The 22,063-nt window shown below is 37.7% G+C and overlaps 1 protein-coding gene and 1 pseudogene across 2 annotated transcripts in view; both read left to right on the forward strand.

The window, feature by feature from the left end:
- The window catches only part of CCAR1 (cell division cycle and apoptosis regulator 1), a 58,900-nt gene extending 38,607 nt beyond the window's left edge, over window positions 1–20,293 (forward strand). For both annotated transcript variants that reach the window (XM_006760913.2, XM_015562124.1), the window contains 10 exons: window positions 252–437; window positions 6,618–6,809; window positions 10,817–11,056; window positions 11,446–11,554; window positions 13,970–14,052; window positions 14,682–14,828; window positions 16,907–17,027; window positions 17,117–17,302; window positions 19,056–19,261; window positions 19,941–20,293. In XM_006760913.2, the coding sequence (XP_006760976.1) occupies window positions 252–437; window positions 6,618–6,809; window positions 10,817–11,056; window positions 11,446–11,554; window positions 13,970–14,052; window positions 14,682–14,828; window positions 16,907–17,027; window positions 17,117–17,302; window positions 19,056–19,261; window positions 19,941–20,000 (1,530 nt within the window). In that variant the 3' untranslated portion in view covers window positions 20,001–20,293. The remainder of the gene's footprint in view (window positions 1–251; window positions 438–6,617; window positions 6,810–10,816; window positions 11,057–11,445; window positions 11,555–13,969; window positions 14,053–14,681; window positions 14,829–16,906; window positions 17,028–17,116; window positions 17,303–19,055; window positions 19,262–19,940) is intronic.
- Window positions 7,379–8,821, forward strand: LOC102762157 (annotated as a pseudogene).
- Window positions 20,294–22,063: the final 1,770 nt, after the last annotated feature.

The following is a 22,063-nucleotide window of genomic DNA, read 5'->3' on the forward strand; positions in this document are numbered from 1 at the left end:
TAGAGTGAATTCCCAGAAATTAGAATTGCTGGGTCAGAGACATTAACTATTTTTAAGCATCTTAATGTATGTTGTACGTTATTTTTCAAAAATGTTCTAATCAGTTTGCATTTTTACAAACCTTTTATGAGCTGTATAAGTATCCCTTTCACTAAAGTTTTAAAAAATCAGACTAGTGATAATCGCACAATTTATTCTCTATTTTAATATCCTGTTTTCTTTTCCTGTATTTTTATACTTTGTACATTTAGGTAAATGATCTTCGAAAAGAATTAGAAAGTCGAACCCTTAGCTCCAAAGGGTTAAAATCCCAGTTAATAGCCCGATTGACAAAGCAACTTAAAGTAGAAGAGCAAAAAGAAGAACAAAAGGAATTAGAGAAATCTGAAAAAGAAGATGAAGAGGAGGATGATAGGAAATCTGAAGATGACAAAGAGGTATATACTAAATCACTTAAAATATACTTGTTACCTTTCTCCATTTTGGTCTGACTTCCTACCCTATGTTGTTTCACTGTTTGGATGCATTCTTGGCTCCATTTGGGTTTTATTGTCGGTTACTGAGTAGCTCATCTGCCCTGGTCATTGTAGCTCTCCTGGCCTGCCTGCCTCCGTTCCTTTTGTAGACTTGTACTTTGCCTGATGGAATTGCTTTAGAATTGAACTGTTCAAGACAGGAAGATTTCAGGTGAAAATGGTGATATAATTGTGGGTTTTTTTTATTTTCACGTATTCATCTTATCTATTTGGTTTCCCGGTGGTATAGTTTTTTAATTCAAATACAGTCTTCTTTCAGTATCCCCGGAGGATTGGTTCCATGACCCCCATGGACACCAAAATCTGAGGATGCTCAAGTCTCTTATATAAAATGACAGTATTTGCATACAACCTGTATTTGCAGTAGGGTATGCCTATATATCACTTCATTTGAGTGAATTCAGCATAGTCTTGGCATATGGAAATTTTCAGTGTTGCGTTTTAGAAGTCTGGGATTTTTTTTCACTCTACTCCTCCCCCAAATATTTTGATTCACTGTTAAATATAGGGATGCGAAATCTGGGTTTACAAAGGGCCTGTGTAGAAGGCAGAATCGGTGTTTTGAGTCTTTTTATCCAGTTTTCAAGATAATGAATTAGGTTCCCTGTCATCTTCAGATGGTTATGTGTGTGTTTGTTTTTAATATAATTACGAATTTATGAATTTAATCATATTTGAATGGGTTTCAAGTCTATATTTCTTATTTTTTTAATCTTTATTGTTGAGAGTACTTATTTTTTTTACTCTTTATGGATTGAAGTATTAATATGTCTCCTTTCCCCCCCATTGGCCTCTCCCCGGCCATTCCCCCCCCCCAGCACATGCCCTCACCCCCCTGTCTGTGTCCATTGGTTATGTTTATATGCATGAATACATGTCCTTTGGTTGATCTCTTACCTCCCCCCCACCACCCTCACCTTCCGTCTGAGGTTTGACGATCTGTTTGATGCTTCTCTGTCTCTATTTTTGTTTTTATTCAACTTATTTTTTTTACTCTTTATGGATTGAAGTATTAATATGTCTCCTTTCCCCCCCATTGGCCTCTCCCCGGCCATTCCCACCCCCCAGCACATGCCCTCACCCCCCTAATGTCTGTGTCCATTGGTTATGTTTATATGCATGAATACATGTCCTTTGGTTGATCTCTTACCTCCCCCCCACCACCCTCACCTTCCGTCTGAGGTTTGACGATCTGTTTGATGCTTCTCTGTCTCTATTTTTGTTCATCAGTTTGTGTTGTTCATTATATTCCACAAATGAGTAAGATCATGTGATATTTATCTTTCTCTGATTGGCTTATTTCTCTTAGCATAATGCACACCAGAGAATTCTTATTCTTATTGAAGCTCACATTGTCCCTTTTTTTTGCCAGTGGATGGGAATATGTTCAGACACACAATACTAATTGTACCACCGTCAATATTCTTGCCAAAGTTAGTTTGAAAATATTTTTGCATTTTCTGCCCTATTTTCTTATTGTTTTTATGTTATGCTAAAAATACATTGCTCTAGCATGCAGCATTACATACCATACTGTCTTTTAATACTAATTTAATCTTGGTTCTTCAAGTAAATATCTGATGCTCACCACGAGTCCATTTATCATGGTCTCTGAAGTTCATCTCTTAGATTCCTCAGAGCTCATGGTACTATTATTTAAGTCCTTGTATGTTGATAACAGTTAGACTATACCCTTTCTGCTTGAAAATCAGTTTTGCTGAATATTAATTATTTTTAATTAAAAATAATTTTAAAAAATATATCTTTATTGATTTCAGAGAGGAAGGGAGAGGAGAGAGAGGAAACATCAATGATGAGAGAGTCATCGATTGGCTGCCTCCTGCACAACCCCCTACTGGGGGACCGAGCCCACAACCCAGGCATGTGCCCTTGACTGGAATCAAACCTGGGACCCTTCAGGTCCACTGAGCCAAACTAGCTATGTCTGAATATAAAATCTTTGGCTCACATTTATTTTCCTTGATATGCTTTTTGAGAAAGTTTTGCTTTCAAAAAGCAATGATACGGGGGCGGGAGGTAGGGGGGGAAGAGATCAACCAAAGGACTTGTATGCATGCATATAAGCATAACCAATGGACATAAGACACTGGGGAATAGGGGAGGCTAGGGGACTGTCTAGGGCGGGGGGAAAAAATGGACACATATGTAATACCCTTTGTAATAAAAAATAAAATTAAAAAAAAAAGCTTGCTATTTTTCCTAGATGTACAAGTTTTTCATTTAATTAGAAATACAGTTAGATATTGGTCATTCTGGGTTAATCTATTCAGATGCATGGTGTGCTCTTTTTAAAAAAATACTATGTTTTTATTGATTTCAGAGAGGAAGGCAGAGGGAGAGAGATAGAAACATCAACGATTAGAGGGAGTCACCGATTGGCTGCCTCCTGCATGTCCTCTCCTGGGGATTGAGCCTGCAACCCCGGGCATGTGCCCTTGACCAGAATCGAACCTGGGACCCTTCATTCCATAGGCCACTGCTCTATCCACTGAGCCAAACCAGCTAGGACATGGTGTGCTCTTTTAATATGTAATTTCTGACTTTCCAGGAAAATTTCTCTTAAACAAACTTTTTTGTGTGTGATAAAATATACATAAATAAAAATTATCTTATACCATTTTTTTAGTGGATAGTTCAGTGGCATTAAGTGCAACCGTCACCACTACATTTCCAGAAACTTAATCATTATCCCAAACAATATTAACTCTCCAACCTCTCTCCCCCAATCCCTTAGAACAGTGGTTCTCAACCTTCCTAATGCCGCAACCCTTTAATACAGTTCCTCATGTTGTGGTGACCCCCAACCATAAAATTATTTTCGTTGCTACTTCATAACTGTAATTTTGCTACTGTTACGAATCGTAATGTAAATATCTGATATGTAGGATGTATTTTCATTGTTACAAATTGAACATAATTAAAGCATAGTGATTAATCACAAAAACAATATGTAATTATAGATGTGTTTTCCGATGGTTAGACCACCCCTGTGAAAGGGTCGTTCGACCCCCAAGGGGGTCGCGACCCACAGGTTGAGAACTGCTGCCTTAGAACCTCTATTGGGCTTTCTATTACTATGAATTTGCCTGTATTAGATACTTCATATAAGTGGAATTGTTTAGTAGATGTCCTTTCGTGTCTGACTTTTCTCAGCATAATGTTTTCAATGTTGTAGCATGTATCAGAACTTCATTTCTTCCCCCCGCCCCTTCGCCCCCATTTCTTTTTTAAGGCTGAATAATGTTGCATGGTCTGTATATACTAGTATACCACATTTTGTTTATTATTCATCTGTTTATGGGTATTGGGGATTGTTTTCATCTCTCAGCTATTGTGAATAATACTGCTGTGAAAAAGTAAGTTACTTTTTCTGTTATCTTAAGGCATTATTTCTTGAATTTATTTGCTTTTATGTTTCTTCTGGTTTTGTTCTTAAATTTCTGAAACTTTTTTTTCTAATTGTTTCTTTAATGCTAGCACCTTATTTTTTATTTTTAAAATTCTTGTTCTTTCATGCCTTGCTAATAGTTTCTTAATATCTTTTTGACCTACTTTCATTGCCTGTAGGGATCTAATTCTGCTCCTTTAAAAAAAAATAGTAACTTTGTATGGAATTGACCTTCCGTTGCACTTACTTTTTTTTTAATATATTTTATTGACTTTTTACAGAGAGGAAAGGAGAGAGATAGACAGAAACATCGATGAGAGAGAAACATCGATCAGCTGCCTCCTGCACATCTCCTACTGGGGATGTGCCCACAACCCAGGTACATGCCCTTGACCGGAATCAAACCGAGACCTTTCAGTCCGCAGGCCGACGCTCTATCCACTGAGCCAAACCGGTTTTGGCCCATTACACTTATTTACGTGAATTTAGTTTGCTTAAAATTTGAATAGAAGGAGGTTGCTTCAGATAGCTTTTCTAACCGCAGAGCTCTATGTTCCGTTGTTTTCTTATTCTGTCAAGCAATATGATGGCTTCCTTTCTGAGATTTCTCTATTGCCCTGTCAGTTTTTCTTTTCTTTTTTTTAAGATTTTTAAAATTGATTTACAGAGAGGAAGAGTAGGGTAGGGATGGAAGGAGGGAGAGAGAGAGACATAACCATCAATGTTCAAATGAAACATCAGTCGGCTGTCTCCTGCTGCCCCTTACCTAGGATGGAGCCTGAAACTGTGCATGTGCCCAAACTGGGAATCAAACCAACAACCTTTTGGTGCACAGGACAAGGCCCCACTAACTGAGCCACACCGGACCTTCTCTTCCCAGGTCTCTATTGTCCCTCTCCGGCTCAGTATTGATTCTACTCCCACAAGTTTTTCCTCAGTGTGAGGCCCTGTGCTGGAAGAGTGCCCTGATAAATCAGCTTTGTAGGTTTATAGGGCTAGAATGTTCTAGACCCTTTCAAATCTTAACTCACTATTGGAAGTAGAACTTTGCCTAATTTGAGCTGCTGTTCTTAATTGACCTACTTCGGTTTCCAGTTGAGTGCCTGTTGACTATTGTTTTTTCTTTCCCTTTGGAGTATTTCGTATTTTCCTGTCCTTAGATCCTTCAGGACAACTCCATTACTTCCTTCTGCCTTCCCCATACACGGACACCAGGAACAGATCTGGTTCTTGGGGCTTTTTTTTTCACCCTCTTGTACATTGGGATTAATGGAGATACTTTGTTACCTTGTTTTGTTATGAATGTGCATGGATTTTGATTTTGGTATCTAGATTATTTGGTATCTCTTTTTTGTTGTTGTTGTCAATCCTTATTCGAGGATTTTTTTCCATTGATTTTTAGAGAGAGTGGAAGGGAGGGGGAGAGACACAGAGAGAGGAACATTGATGTGAGAGACACACATTGATTGGTTGCTTCCCATACCGCATGCCTCCCCACCTGGGCCAGGGATCGAGCCTGCAGCTCTTCAGTCCAGGGGCCAACACTCTATCCACTGGGCAACCCAGCTAGGGCTCTATCTCTTTTTAATTGTGCGGATTCAGGAAGATCCAGAAGCCGTGCTACCACCAGTATTTCCCCAAAATCCCCTGATTTACTGTATGTAACATTAACATAGATATTCCCCCCCCCCCTTATTCCCAGGTAATTTCTTAGGCTGGGAAATACAAAGAAAGAGCCATAAAAACAGCTAAGACTTAGTAAATTTGAATTTTTCTCCATTCTCAGCCCTTAGGGTTGGAGTAATCATCAGAAGTAGTCAGGGAATTTTTTCTTTACATGGTATACATTTGATTACAGTTGACTTTTTTTTTTTTTTTTTTTTTTTTTTTGATTTTTTTCCAGAGAGGAATGGAGAGAGATAGAGAGTTAGAAACATCGATCAGCTGCCTCCTGCACATTTCCCACTGGGGATGTGCCAGCAACCAAGGTACATGCCCTTGACCGGGATCGAACCTGGGACCCTTCAGTCCGCACGCCGACTCTCTATCCACTGAGCCAAACCGGTTTCGGCAGCCAAACCGGTTTTGGCTACAGTTGACTCTTGAACAATGTTGGGTCTAGGGGCACCAACTCCTGCTCAGTCAAAAACCTGTGTTCAGAGGCCTGGCTGTAGCTCAGTTGGTTAGAGGGTTATCCTAGTAGCCAAGGTTGTGGGTTCATTCTCCCATCAAGGCACTTAAAAGAAGCAGCCAATGAATACATGAATAAATGGAACAGCAAATAGATGTTTTTTCTCTCCCTTTTTCCCTCTCTCCCCTTCCTTCTCTCCCTCCCTTCCTCTCTCAAAATCGATTTTAAAAAATCTTTATACAACTTTTGACTCCCTAAAAGCTTGCTGCCCTTTATATATTTTGGGGATTAGTTCCAGGAACCACTGTGGATACCAAAATCCATGAGTACTCAAGTCTTCTAAACAAAATGTCTTAGATCAGTGCATACAGTTGGCCCTCCACATCCTCAGACTCCCAGCCAGGAATAAAAACATATAGGTGCTGGAAAAAATTAACAAATGAGTGGACCTATGCAATTCATATCATATTGTTCAAGGGTCAACTGTATGTACATATTGTACACGGAAATTTAACCTTTACTTCAAATTTCAAATACTTAGGAAGAAGAAAGAAAACGTCAAGAGGAAATGGAACGCCAGCGTCGGGAAAGAAGATATATTTTGCCTGATGAACCAGCCATTATTGTACATCCAAATTGGGCTGCAAAAAGTGGCAAGATTCATTGTAGCATCATGTCTCTGAGCGTACTTTTGGACTACAGATTAGAAGATAAAAAGGAACATTCATTTGAGGTACTAATTTAAGTTTGAATTGGTATCCAAATGAGAGCCACACAATTTGGGTAATATATCTTAAATTTCAAGGTCCTTTTTTATTCTGTTTTTTGGTTTTTTTCTTGCAATTTGTTATTTTGGGGGAGAAATAAAACCAGGTGATTTTTCACAGACCCACTTTTGCTGATTGCATTCCTATGGCATATTTTAAATGTTTGTTCTGGCCTTTGTACTTCCTGAAAATTGGTGATCTTAAGTCAGGTTCAATTTCTTTTTTTCCTGAGACTACTTCATAAGGTAGCGATAAGTTTCCTCAGGATATCAGAGGTATGTGATACATAATATCTAATTGCCTCTCTTGGAAATGAGTCAATGCTTTATTACTTACTCTAGAATTGTAATACTAATTAATGGCATTGAAAATTTAATTTGTGATTGATTGAGGTGTAAGATACACTAATTGAGGTTCATCTTTTTAACATGAATCTATTTCTTTGTACCATTATTTTAGAGCAGCTTTACAACATACAGCTTATCATTTTTTAGAACAATTGAAGATGTTTATCCCTAAGCAAATGATAGTTTTATTCTTTGAATAAAACAGTATAAAGTATCTGAAAATAATAAATTTTTAATAGCCTGTAAAAATAATAATCATGTTCAATTATTGTGTCTTACTGACATATCTCACCTTGTTTTAGTTTATATATTGTATTGGAAAAATCAGTCATACTTATTTGACCCAAGAAGTGATTGTCCACCAAATGGTTAGATGAAAATGAAGTAAAATGCTTAGACTAGAGACATTTGCAAACACATATAGATTACTGAGGTAGTTAGAAAACATGAAATGCATGCATATTGGTCTTAATATAAAATGTTACAGATATTTAAATGTTTATAATTTTTGATACATTAATAATTCCAGTAAGCTAATATCCTTAAATGTTATCTACCTGATATTTTTGTCACCAGTTGCCATAAATTTAACTCATAGTAGTATTCGCCATGTAGTAGTCATTCAAGAAATAAAGGGAAAAATATTTGATATTACCTACTGCTTATAAAGTGTGTACTGTAGCCCCCTTCTGCACTGTAAGCTCCCCGAGGTGCTCCCTGCCACGCCACACCCCGCCCCACGCTGTCCCATGCTCTGGCTCCTACCTGGCCTCTGGCCCACGGCATCAGGCCCTCGCTTTCCAGGTCTGGCCCACAGCCCTCCTCTTCTATTTTTCAAGTCCCTTGTGGGCAAGGATGTGGTCGTGGAACTCAAAAATGACCTGAGCATCTGTGAGATCCTCCATTCTGTGGATCAGTATCTCAACATCAAACTAACCGACATCAGTGTCACAGACCCTGAGAAGTACCCTCACATATTATCGGTGCAGAACTGCTTCATCCGAGGCTCAGTGGTCCGCTATGTGCAATTGCCCGCACATGAGGTGGACATGCAGTTACTACAGAATGTAGCGAGGAAGGAGACCCTGCAGCAGAAACAGTGATGACTCCTTCTCTACCCCCCTTTCCTCTTCCATTGGTGATCCTTGACCTGGTGTCCCAGCCCAGGACCCCTCCTTCATACTTAAGATGTTTATTGTTTTTCAGTAGTGAAGGTGCTTTTTTTAAAAAAGGGATGAGTAGGTGAGAAGACTATTTAGTGGGTAGCAGCTATCCTCAGTGAGAAGGGGAAGATAAGTTGTCTGGGGAACTGCAGTGTTCCTGGTCCCCAGCACATGCCTTTCTTACTCCTTCCCCAGAGATGGTGGGAGAATCTCCTAGATTTCCTGGGCAGCATGTGATTCATTTGGGGGAATGGAAGGAATCTGTCCTGCGTCGGGAATAAAATTTATGGTGCAAAAGTAAATAAAGTGTGTACTGTATATCTAATGCTGTAAGAGGCTCCCAAATTAATGCTACTCTGGTGGAAACAAAGTGATTTGTGAAACAGCCCTTTGCTAACAAAATGGTCCTTTCTTTTTCCTCCCCACCTCACATATCCCCCTGGTTAGTTTCCTTTTCACCTATTATTAGAATGAAGTAGTCATTTTGATATATTTTTTTTTATATATCTTATTGATTTTTTACAGAGAGGAAGGGAGAGAGATAGAGAGTCAGAAACATCGATGAGGGAGATCGATCAGCCGCCTCCTGCACATCCCCCACTGGGGATGTGCCCGGAACCCAGGTACATGCCCTTGACCGGAATCGAACCTGTGACCTTTCAGTCCGCAGGCCGACGCTCTATCCACTGAGCCAAACCGGTTTCGGCATTTTGATATATTAATTTAAAAGAAATTATTCTATAACTAAGAAAAACCATATATCATTAAAATTATAAATATTTAGCTGATTTAATATGAATGATAGATGTATGTCTTTCAATGCTTGTAGATGAAAAGATATGCAGAATTAATTCTGCTCTTCTAGTTACTGTTCTGTACTAATCTAGCACATTTTAATACTGCTTTTTATCTCTATGTAATAGAAAACTTTAAGGAAAAGATATGCCTCTTGCTATTTACTTACCCAAAGGGAGATTTTTGTTTAATGGTTAAGAGAAAGTAGAATTTTAAACATCTTTAATGGTCATTTTACTAATAATAGAGTTATTTTTATTAAAAATGTATAATGACTGAGCATGATTTAAATATAAGATCAGTTACAATTTTAATACATTGTATTATTCTTTATGATCAGGAAAATAGATTAAACTGTTTTACCGAATATACTGAATATATTGCCAAAGATTACATATTTAGCATTTCAAGTTAATTTGTTGAAAGCAATTAACTTTAGATATATTTACATAAGAAATTTAGAATATAATTTTAGGTTCCTGAGGATGCTAAAGTTCATTACCCATTTGTTCTCAAATAATAATGCATGCTTCCTACTCAGAATTTTGAATTGGTTTCCCCTACCTGAAATGCTCTTCTAGTGTCTATATATGGCATTCCCCTATCACCTTCAAGTCACTTTTTTTTAGAATGTCCGCTGATCAGAGAGGCCTTCTCTGATTATAGTCTTGTTACTCTCTGCTTTTATCTTGCTTGTTTCTTATAATTTGATGTTGATTTGATTATTCTGCACTTTCTCTTACTGTGTTGTTAGCTCATGTGAGTTGGGATTTTTATCTGCTTTCTTAAAAAATAAAATGTTTCCCTGGCTGGTTTGGCTTGGTGGATAGAGCGTCGGCCTGCAGACTGAAAGGTCCCAGGTTCGATTCCGGTCAAGGGCATGTACCTTGGTTGCAGGCACATCCCCAGTAGGGACTGTGCAGGAGGCAGCTGATAGATGTTTCTCTCTCATCGATGTTTCTAATTTCTAACTTTCTATCCCTCTCTCTTCCTCTCTGTAAAAAAATCAATAAAATATATTTTAAAAAATAAAATAAAATGTTTTTATTGATTTTTATACAGAGAGGAAGGGAGAGGGATAGATAGATAGAAATATGAATGAGAGAGAAACATCATCCAGTGGCTGCCCCCTGTAAACCAATACTGGAGATTGAGCTCAAAACCTGGGCATGTGCCTTGACTGGGAATTGAACTGGTGACCTCTTGGTTCATGGATTGATACTCAACCACTGAGCCACACTGGCCATGCTTATCTACTTTCTAAACACTATATCCTCAGTGCCTGGAACAGTTCCTGGTACACAGTAGGCATTTCATTAAAAAAACAAAACAAAAAAACGGGTAAATGAATAAAGTACATTTATCATGAAGATTAATTGTATAAGGTAGTAGAGATTCTTTTTTTTCTACTCCTGATTTTCTATAGCATACATTTGTTTTTTAAAAATAATATTTGACCAAAAGGATACTAAACAGTATTTATATCTTCAGAAGAATTTTTGAGGATTTTGAGGCTTCTCAACATCATTGACATCAATTATTATAACTGTTTTTAGTGTACATTAATTGTTAGATATTGTAAGTTATTTGACAAATTACTGACTGTACTGGATTTTTTTCAGTATTTCTATTAAAGTTGTCTGGATTACTGTTGGTATCTTTTTATAGGTTTCATTATTTGCAGAACTTTTCAATGAAATGCTTCAAAGAGATTTTGGTGTTAGAATATACAAATCATTATTATCTCTTCCTGAGAAAGAGGACAAAAAAGAAAAGGAAAAGAAAAGCAAAAGAGATGAGAGAAAAGATAAAAAAGAAGAAAGAGATGATGAAATTGATGAGCCAAAACCCAAACTAAGAAAATTGGGGGATGATAAGGATAAGAAAGAAGATAGAGATGAAAAGAAGGTCTGTAATAATTTCTCTGACCACCAAACCTAATTTAGAAGTTTTCCAATTAATCTCTAGAATATAACAAATAATGATGAGTTTCCATCAGAATAGTGAAACATAAAGGCAAAACAAACTGTGTTAGTGTATTCAAAATTTAAGTCTTTGACTTAAGCCTATATAAACATCTGTAAGTAGTTTTATAGTTTATTCTTTTTGTTTAAGCCAGACAGCATGATAAGATTTACATATATTGTGAATGGCAGTTAATTCTTAAAGTGTATTATTGTAATAAATATATAATGTGATTCTACCTCAAGTAAGTTTAGTGGATTTAATTATTTTGTTCTAAGTTGATATTTGGCAAGATGTTTTGCTTATTCATTTTAAGGTATTTTAAATTACAGAAAGAAGATAAAAGAAAAGATGATTCTAAAGATGATGATGAAACTGAAGAAGATAATCAAGATGAATATGATCCAATGGAAGCAGAAGAAGCTGAGGATGAAGAAGATGGTATGATTCAAATTTATTTCTAAAGAACGTATATACAGCCCTGGATGGTTTGGTTCAATGGATAGAGTATCGGCCTGTGGACTAAAGGGTCCCAGGTTCAAAAAATAAATAAAAAATAAAAAAAATAAAGGGTCCCAGGTTCGATTTCAGTCAAGGGCACATGCTCAGGTTGCGGGCTAGATCCCCAGAAGCGGGCAGGCAGGAGGCAGCCGATCAGTGATTCTCAGATCAGTAATTCTCTCTCATCATTGATGATTCTATCTCTCCCTTCCTCTCTGAAATCAATAAAAATATATTATATTTTAAAAAGAAAATATACTTATATGTAGCCCATAGATACAAACAATAGTGCAGTGAAGGTGTGGAGTGGGATAGGGGCTGAATGGAGGCAGGCCAACATGTGGGACAATGGGAGACATTGTGATACTGTCAACAATAAAAATTCATTTCTTCTTAGTATAAAAAATATATTTGTTGTTTAGTAACCTTATCTTTGAAATCTATAATTTTAATATTTTTTAGAATACAAACTATTCTTTAATGAAAAAATCTTTATATTAAGTAATTTTATTTTTAGGTGAGAGACTTAAATATATTTTAAAAAAGAAAACTGATTTTTGCATTTTTCTTTTATATATATATTTTTTTATTGATTTCAAAGAGGAATGGAGAAGGAGAGAGAGAGAGAGAAACATCAGTGATCAGAGAGAATCATCAATCAGCTGCCTCCTGCACACCCCCTACTGGGGACCGAGCCCACAACCCAGGCATGTGCCCTTGACCAGAATCAAACCTGGGACCCTTCAGTCTACAGGCTGACGCTCTATCCACTGAGCCAAACTGGCTAGGGCTGATTTTTGCATTTTTCAAATATTATGAAGACTATTATACATCCAAGTTTTTTTTTGCTGTTTTTTTTTACCTAATTGTTTATTAGGTAAAAATTTTGCAAACATGTATTAGTGGTAACAGTGGAGCTGGAGAGTATTGCACCTTCTCCAAGCTGCACAACAAGAACCACCAATAGTGGTGCTTGCGGACAGCTTGGTGACCCATTAGGTGTCAGGATGTCTGATAGCTTTATGGAATGGATCAACGAGGGTAACCTCAACGAATCTGTGCATTGAATTTCACCAAACCAGTTAGAATTCAAGACTCTCAGGGCCCCACAGTGCCACCCAGCTTCTTCCTTAGAAGCAGACTGAAGGCTTCCAGCAAGTTTTAGCTGGTTACCACCATGATATGATGGACAGTCTTGCCCTAGGTTGCACCGTTAGGACTTGAGCGTTTGTGGCCACCACTGTGCTCATGAATCTGATATATGACATGACCTTGCGTGGCCTTGTATCCCAGCTTTATGAGGCCAGGTGGAGAGCAGAGAGCTGGCAGTACCGCCAGCAGTGCACCCTGAGAAGAAAGCGCGTTATATCAGACTGCTTCTTCCTGGATGTACTTGTAAGTGCCCTTCTTGGCTTACCTGATGGCTGCAGCCAGGTTGAAAGATATCGCCCAAGTTTTAAATCAAACTTTTACCGATAGGAATGATATTCAAAATACTTTACAATAGATTACTTAACCAGTCATAGATGCCAGCCATAAAGTACCTGTAAAGCTCCACTGTCAATTTTCTAGGTTTTTAAATAACAGTTTGAGCTTGCCAATATATACCACAAAACTCACTCATTTTAAGTATACAATTTTACTTTTTAAAAAATAGATTTTTATTGATTTCAGAGAGGAAGAGAGAGGGAGGGACGAAGAGAGAGATAGAAACATCAGTGATGAGAGGCTGCCTCCTGCATGCCCCACACTGGGGATCAAGCCTGCAACCAGGCATGGCATGTGCCCTGACCAGGAATCGACCTGTGACCTCATAGGTCATAGGTCAGTATTCAACCACTGTGCCACACAAGCCGGGCTCCTTTTAGCTTTTATTTTTTTTAATTTAAATTACTTATTGTTGAAAGTATTACTCCTTTTAGCTTTTAGAAAATATACTTGGCTCTGTGTTTTGTTTAAATTTGTTATTTTCAGTTTTGCGTATAACATTTAGGTTTTTTAAAATTGTGCCATCCAGATATTTATAGAATTAGTTTCTTTTATCTGATTAAATAAAGCCAGTCTTTTCTTTGCACTACTCAGTTTATAAGATTCTTTTATTTTTAGTTGTTTCTTACAAAATCCAAACTATTTTTATTTATGTGTTTCTTTGCTAAAATGTCTTTCTTTTTCTTTTTTTAATTTATTGGAGTGACATTGGTTAATAAGATATAGGTTTCAGGGGTATAATTCTATAATACATCCCATTTGCTAATGTGCATTTGAAAACTGATTAGTAATAGAAAAGTATTTTTTGTCTCTGTTGTAGTTGAAATCTGTATTGAGTTTGTTGCTACTCTTGTATTTATTTTACAGATCGGGATGAGGAAGAAATAAACAAACGAGATGACAAAAGAGATATCAACAGGTATTGCAAGGAGAGACCCTCTAAAGATAAGGTATTTATTGTTTACTGTGTTCTTTATAACGTGATAATTCCATTTCTTACATAATCCAGGCTTCTTATTAAACGCTAGAGGCCTGATGCACGAAAATTTGTGCACTGGGCGGGGAGGGTCCCCTCAGCCCTCTCACAGTCCAGGACCCTTCGGGGGATGTCCACCTGCCAGTTTAGGCTCGCTTCCCGGGGGATCGGGCCTAAACTGGCATTCAGACATCCCTCTGGCAACCTGGGAGCCCTCAGGGGATGCCTGACTGCGGCTAAGGCTACGGAGGAGGCGGGAGAGGCTCCTGCCATCGCCACACCACTGCGCTCACAGCCATCAGCCCGGCTTGTGGCTGAGCGGAGCTCCCCCTGTAGGATAACATAGTTAATGAAGTTTATTGGTCCTTGTATATCTATATATTACCACTCAGAGCAAAATTCTGCTATTTTTATATTTGTGGTTATGTCAGATAACCAGTATATCTTATTCCTTTCTCCCATACACATAAACCAGATATCAATTTATTTGAGCTAAGATGAGGTAAAGGTGTTTTCCATTTTTTATTATTATATGGACATAGTCTCAATTTCTCACTTTTCAGGGGTAAAAATTATATGCTATGTCTTCTATATTCACTTTAGGAAAAAGAAAAGACTCAGATGATCACAGTTAACAGGGATCTGTTAATGGCATTTGTTTATTTTGATCAAAGTCATTGTGGTTACCTTCTTGAAAAGGATTTGGAAGAAATACTTTATACTCTTGGACTACATCTTTCTCGGGCTCAGGTAATCTTGTGAATATTTAAAATGAGCATTTTTAAGTAATTTTTTTTTATCTCTTAGATCTTTTAAGTATAAAAGCAATATATATGTATTAAATATAGTAGTACAGTCAAGCAGTTATGAAATGTATAAAAAAGTTAAATGTCACCCTAGCCGGTTTGGCTCAGTGGATAGGGCGTCAGCCTGCAGACTGAAAGGTACCGGGTTTGATTCCAGTCAAGGGCACATACCTGGGTTGCAGGCTTGATCCCTAGTAGGGGATGTGCAGGAGGCAGCCGATCAATAATTTTCTCTCGTCCTTGATGTTTCTCTCTCTCCCTCTCCCTTCCTCTCTGAAATCAATAAAAATATGTTTTTAAAAAGTTCAATGTCCCCTCTCCTAATTCCCATCCAATATGTATGAAATCATTTGATACATATTGATAGACAACTTTTTTTCCATTTAACAATCTATCATGGGCATTCTACCATGAAACTAGAGACCCACTTTATTCTTTTTATGACTGTTTAACATTACATGATATAGATGTGCATAATTGCCTTTAACTAGTCACAGTTGCTGGCTGGCTTTTAATTTTTTAGAATTGCAAACCAAGAGGGAAGGAGGGGGTGGGTAAGAGATCAACCAAAGGACTTGTATGCATGCATATAAGCAGAACCCATGGACACAGACAGTAGGTGAGTGAGGGTATGTGCTAGGGGGTGGGAACAGCCGGGGAGAGGTCATTGGGGGGAAAAGGAGACACGTAATATTTCAAACTATAATGAATTTTTAAAAATTTTCAAACAAAGAATTGCAAGCTATGTATAATAAACATCCTTGTACATTCTATCTATATATATAAAAGCCTAAGCGACCGGCTGACTGGCTGGTAGGAATGACGTGCACTGACCACCAGAGGCAGATGCTCAATGCAGGAGCTGCTGAGGAACAGCAACTTTGCAGAGTACCCTCTTGCACTCTTGGACCCTCAAGGGATATTGGGCTGCTGGTTTTGGCCTGATCCCTGCAGGCCAGGCCAAGGGACCCCACCTACTGGAGGGACCCCGCTCACTCTGCAGACTCCCTTTGAGCCCTGGCACGGCCCCAGATGTCGCCGGCTGGGGAGGGACCGTGAGAGGTTGGCTCCAGGGAGTGTCCAGCCTGTTTTGCCCAATCCCACCCCACCTGCCACCTTCTAATTAATTTACTTTCAATGTGCACAAATCCATGCACTGGGCCTCTAGTCTATACATAAAAGCCTAAGCAACCAGCCAACTGTTCGACCGGCCAACTGTTCGACCGGCCAACCGGTAGCTATGATGCGCACTGACCACCAGGAGGCAGACGCTTAACGCAGGAGCTGCTGAGCTGTGGTGGCTTGCCAGCTGTGGTTCTCGGGTGACACACCCAAAATCAGAGCAGGGAGCCCAATTCCAGGGTGCATCACCTGAGAACCACCCTCTCGCAGTCCAGGACTCCTTGGGGGGTGTCATAGAGCCGGTTTCGGCCCAATCCCCGCAGGCCATGCCAAGGGACCTCATTGGTGCACAAATACATGCACATGCACTGGGCCTCTAGTACTAGTACTATAATAACTGTCTTTGTACATATAATTTATGTTAGTTTTTCTTTCAGCATTACACTTTTGTTTTTAACAAAAATTTTTCAGCCCTAGCTGGTTTGGCTTAGTGGATAGAGCATCAGCCCTGTGGACTAAAGGGTCCTGGGTTTGATTCTGGTCAAGGACATGTATACCTTGGTTGCAGGCTCGATCCTCAGCTTTGGTCGGGGTGTGTGCAGGAGGCAACCAATCAATCTGTCTCTTTCACATTGATGTTTTTCTCTCTCTCTGTCTCTCCCCCTGTCTTCCACTCTGTCTAAAAATCAATGGAAAAATATCTTCAGGTGAGGATTAAACAAAATAATAATAGTGTAAAAAAGGTTTTTCAAATTATAATTGGGATTTTAAGTTTTTATGGAAGATTGTTCAAAGATTAAGTGCTCTCATTGGGAGTGAGTACCTGAGAAAACACAGTTTTTGTTCAAGGGGAGTAAAACAATTATTTTCATCTTTGTAACTTTTTTACTTATATAACAGGTAAAGAAGCTTCTTAATAAAGTAGTACTCCGTGAATCTTGCTTTTATCGGAAATTAACAGATACCTCAAAAGATGAAGAAAACCACGAGGAGTGTGAAGCACTGCAAGAAGATATGCTAGGTTTGCGAGTATTATTTTAAAATTGTGCCACTGTATAATTGTATTATTAGTTAAAGAAAAAGTAAAATATGGTACCTTTTATATTATAGGAAACAGGTTATTACTTCCAACACCAACAGTAAAGCAGGAATCAAAGGATGTGGAAGAAAATGTTGGCCTTATTGTTTACAATGGTGCAATGGTAGATGTAGGAAGCCTGTTGCAAAAATTGGAAAAGAGTGAAAAAGTAAGAGCTGAAGTAGAGCAGAAGCTACAGTTACTAGAAGAAAAAACAGGTAAGAACAGAATTGGATGTGTCAGTACTTCTAACACCCTATTGGGCTATATACGGGGTGTCCCCCAAAAATGTATACACACTTAAACAGCTCGTAGCTCAACTTTGAACATGAAAGGTAGTTTAATAAATACTGCCTTTATAATTTTTCAGAGTGTGTGTATATATTTTGGGGAGACCCTATATTTGTGTAGATACATACATACCTTTACATATTATATATCATATATTTTAGTCTAGGCCACATAATTTAACTTTACTTTTGATCATTTTGATTAAATGTAAGAAATTGCTTAGCTGTATGAGACTTAATTTTAGATCTTCATGTGTATGCTCAGGTTTTTGTTAGTTTTTTGCTGTTTCTTAAAAATATTTTTTTATTGATTTTAAAGAGGAAAGGAGAGAGAGATAGAAACATCAATGATGAGAGAGAGTCATCATTGGCTCTCTCCTGCATGTACCACTTTGAGGATCAAGCCTGTAACCCGGGCATGTACCCTGACCGGGAATTGAACCTTGACCTCCTGGTTCATAGGTTGATGCTCAACCATTGAGCCATACTGACCAGGCATATTCTCGAGTTTTTTTTATTGTTCTGTTGCATCCTTTTCATCCTTTTTTTTTTAAAGATCTGATTTTTTAAAAATACATTTTTATTGGTATCAGAGAGGAAGGGAGAGGGAGAGAGAGCAATAGAAACATCAATGATGAGAGAGAATCATTGATTGGATGCCTCCTGCACGCCCCCTACTAGGGATCGAGCCTGCAACCTGGGCATGTGCCCTTGACCAGAATCCAACCCTGCACCCTTCAGTCCACAGGCCAATGCTATATCCCCTGAGCCAAACCAACTAGGGCAACCCAAGGATATTTTTCCATTGATTTTTAGAAAGTGGAAGGGAGGAGGAGAGACAGAGAGAAACATTGATGTGAGAAAGACACATCAATTGGTTGTCTCCTGTACATGCCCCGACCAGGGCTGGAAGCCTGCAACCAAGGTACGTGCCCTTGACAGGAATCGAACCCAGAGCCCTTCAGTCCGAAGGCCGATGCTCTGTCCACTGAGCCAAATGGGCTAGGGTTTCATCCTCCTATTTTTGACTAGTTTCTGCTACTTTGTCTAATCTATGCAATCATCTAAAAATGGAACCTGGCCCTGACCAGTTTTGCTCAGTGGATACAGCATCGGCCTGCCGACTGAAGGGTCCCAGATTCAATTCCAGTCAAGGGCATGTACCTTGGTTGCGGGCACATCCCCAGTAGGGAGTGTGCAGGAAGCAGCTGAATCGATGTTTCTCATCGATATTTCTAGCTCTCTACCCCTCTTCATCTCCCTTCCTCTGTATAAAATATATTTAAAAAATAAATAAAACAATGGAGGCCTAACCAGTTTGGCTCAGTGGATAGAGCATCCGCCTGCAGACTCAAGGGTCCCAGGTTCGATTCTGGTCAAGGGCATGTACCTTGGTTGTGGACACGTCCCCAGTGCGGGGTGTGCAGGAGGCAGCTGATCGATGTTTCTCATCGGTGTCTCTAACTCTCTATCCCTCTCCCCTCCTCTCTGTAAAAAAATCAATAAAATATATTTAAAAAAAAAAAAGAAAAACATCTGATCTTTAAAAAAAAAAAATGGAACCTGGATTTTAGAAGTAATACTTATATAAAACTTAAGTTAGTATTGCAGTTTGCTTTGTAATTTTTGAAATTGACATTTGTGGGCTATTTTAAGGAATTGCATATGCATTTTTTAATAGATGAAGATGAAAAAACCATATTACATTTGGAGAATTCCAACAAAAGCCTCTCTGGTGAACTCAGAGAAGTTAAAAAGGACCTTAGTCAATTACAAGATAACTTAAAGATTTCAGAAAATATGAATTTGCAATTTGAAAACCAACTGAATAAGACAATCAGAAACTTATCCACAGTAATGGATGAAATCCACACTGTTCTCAACAAGGTTAGTAGTTTGTACTTTCAATGTTCTCATAATTTATTCCAGTTTTTTAATCTATTTCACACTATTTCTTGGTGGTTTTTCTAGGAGCAAATAATGGTAGCGTTCTGCCCTTCATCAGATTGTTCAAAAGCAATTCCCTAAATATCAGATTTTTCTAGAACCTACTCAGGATGTCAACATGGTTTATTTCCTATAGCAAATGTTATTTGTATTCCTCAGTGAATTTGAATTTGAGGAAGATAAAGCCACTCTTTTTAAAACCCATTTACTTTTGGGCAGAGTTGAGAAGCTCTTTGGCACTCTCAAAATTAATTTACTAGTACTCTTTTGTTACTAGGGAAAAAATCCAGTAATTCAATGCCATTGTAAACTAACTTCAATAATAGATATCTACAATCTTTTTTTCTCTTTCAGAACAAGAAGAAAAAGCTATAGTGCAAGGAATTCACTACTGTTATTCCTTAGGACTTCTCATTTCTCAGGGCTCAGATGGCTTTCTCAAATACTAGAAGCCATTCTGCATAGAGTTTAAAGATTTGGACATAGTTGCCCCACAGGGTCAATTTTCCATAGATATTAAAATGGAGTATCTCTGTTTACTAATGTTTATTATTTGTTATAGTTACATCTAACAGACTCTAATAAAATATACTTTTTCCTTGTCTGTTATTTTATATAGGATAATGTGAAGAGTGAAGATAAAGATCAGAAATCCAAGGAAAATGGTGCAAGTGTATGATAATACATGTAGTGACGAAGGAATGGTGTTAAATAATGTAATATAAAAAATCATGATACAAGAATGTTTGGAAGTGATGCATGTTTGATTTTAGTAGTATAAATATCTGTTAGTACAAACGATGTATAAAGTTTTATGAATGTGAGAGTCTGCTTTTGAAAATTGCTTGTAATTCCTGGCATTCAAATTATTAAACACTCCTTGAGTGAAATAATTTTGCATTGCAAAATGTTTTAGGATCAACTTTGTTATAGTTTTAACACCAATAAACTTCATCAGTTTAATTGACAGTAGAATTTAATTACCAAATGTCTTTTATTAAAATTCCTAGGGGAAAAAAGAGAGAAGAGAGAGAGAGAAAAAACAACCTAGAAAAAAGCGGTAATTTTATTTATAGAATTTTTTAAAGTTTTAGTATTTTAAAATTTTAGTATAAATCATAAAATAGCATGCTGCTTAAGTTTTGCAAGTTTTTGACCCAGACTTTTTTACTTGTCATAAAAAGATATTCCTCTAATATCTCTCTCTGAAAACATTCATTAAAAATTCAATTTATCCAACAGAGAGTACATAAAAAACTAAGAAGCAATTGACAGTTGATATTATCCGTGGAAGGCTTTACATAGAATTAACAGTTCTGATGTTAATGTTACTGCTTTCAGTGAATTGTTTGACTTTTTACGAAGAGCACCCATATTATAATTTTGAGGTTTTTTTACAGTATATATCAAGTGTACAGTTTAGTACCAAGCCAGTAGATGTCACTATGATGTCTTAAGTTAAACCTTGTTTAATTAAAAATAATATTTTTATTAGTCTGTGTACTTCCTTCAGAATTGAGTGGATACATAAGAGTTGATTAGCTGGGACACATTTGTAATACCTTAACTAGTAAAAAAAAAAAAAAAAAAAAAAAACAGCCGAAACCGGCTTGGCTCAGTGGATAGAGCGTCAGCCTCCGGACTGAAAGGTCCCAGGTTCGATTCCGGTCAAGGGCATGTACCTGGGTTGCGAGCACATCCCCAGTGGGAGATGTGCAGGAGGCAGCTGATCGATGTTTCTCTCTCATTGATGTTTCTAACTCTCTATCTCTCTCCCTTCCTCCCTGTAAAAAATCAATAAAATATATTTAAAAAAACAAACCATTTCAGCTTGAAAATAAAGAAATGCAATATATTTATTAATAGACATTTTTGTAACCTAAAAGCTAAAACAAAACAAATAAAATAGGACTAAAAAATGACAACAACAAAAAAAGAGTTGATTAGCTGTTGAGTGGAAAAGTAGGAAATGAGATATACTGTTAAACAGTGTTTCTAATCAGGTGGTGAATTTATCCCCAGAGGATATTTAGCAGTGTCTGAAGACATTTCTACTTGTCACAGCTGGGTGAGTGCTTACTAGCATCTAGGTAGGTGATAGAGGCCAAGGATGTTGCTAAACATTCTACATTGCATAGGATAGCCCATACTCCAAAGAATTATATGTAACCCAGAATGTCAATAATACCCATGTTGAAAAGCTCTGATTTAAAGTAATATATGGTTAAGTGACATGTCTTTTAAGTTGCTGTTTCTGGTGTTATGGTTTGTTGAACTCTGAAGTCAGATTACAGATTGATCCATAATTGTAGTTATTTTCCCCATCTTTAGAGTAAGATGAAACATTACAGGGTGGTTGGAAAGTTGTTTCTTAAGGGAAAGTCTTAGAGATAAACTTTTAACTAAAAGACAGCAAAGAAGGTGGTTCTTTAATAGAGAATGTTTTTAAATGAGAAAAATAATTATAAAGTTCACCTCTCAGACTTACTTTTCCCAGAGATAGTTAAATCATAATAATACTGGAAGCATGGAGAAAAATAGATAAATCTTTCCATATCATTTCTTTTTTCTTTTTTTTTTTAAATATATTTTATTGATTTTTCACAGAGAGGAAGGGAGAGAGATAGGAAGTTAGAAACATCGATGAGAGAGAAACATCGACATCGAGCCTCCTGCACACCTCCTACTGGGGATGTGCCCGCAACCAAGGTACATGCCCTTCACCGGAATCGAACCTGGGAC

The sequence above is a fragment of the Myotis davidii genome, unplaced genomic scaffold (assembly GCF_000327345.1).
Source record: "Myotis davidii unplaced genomic scaffold, ASM32734v1 scaffold134, whole genome shotgun sequence".
Classification (NCBI taxonomy): Eukaryota; Metazoa; Chordata; class Mammalia; order Chiroptera; family Vespertilionidae; genus Myotis; species Myotis davidii.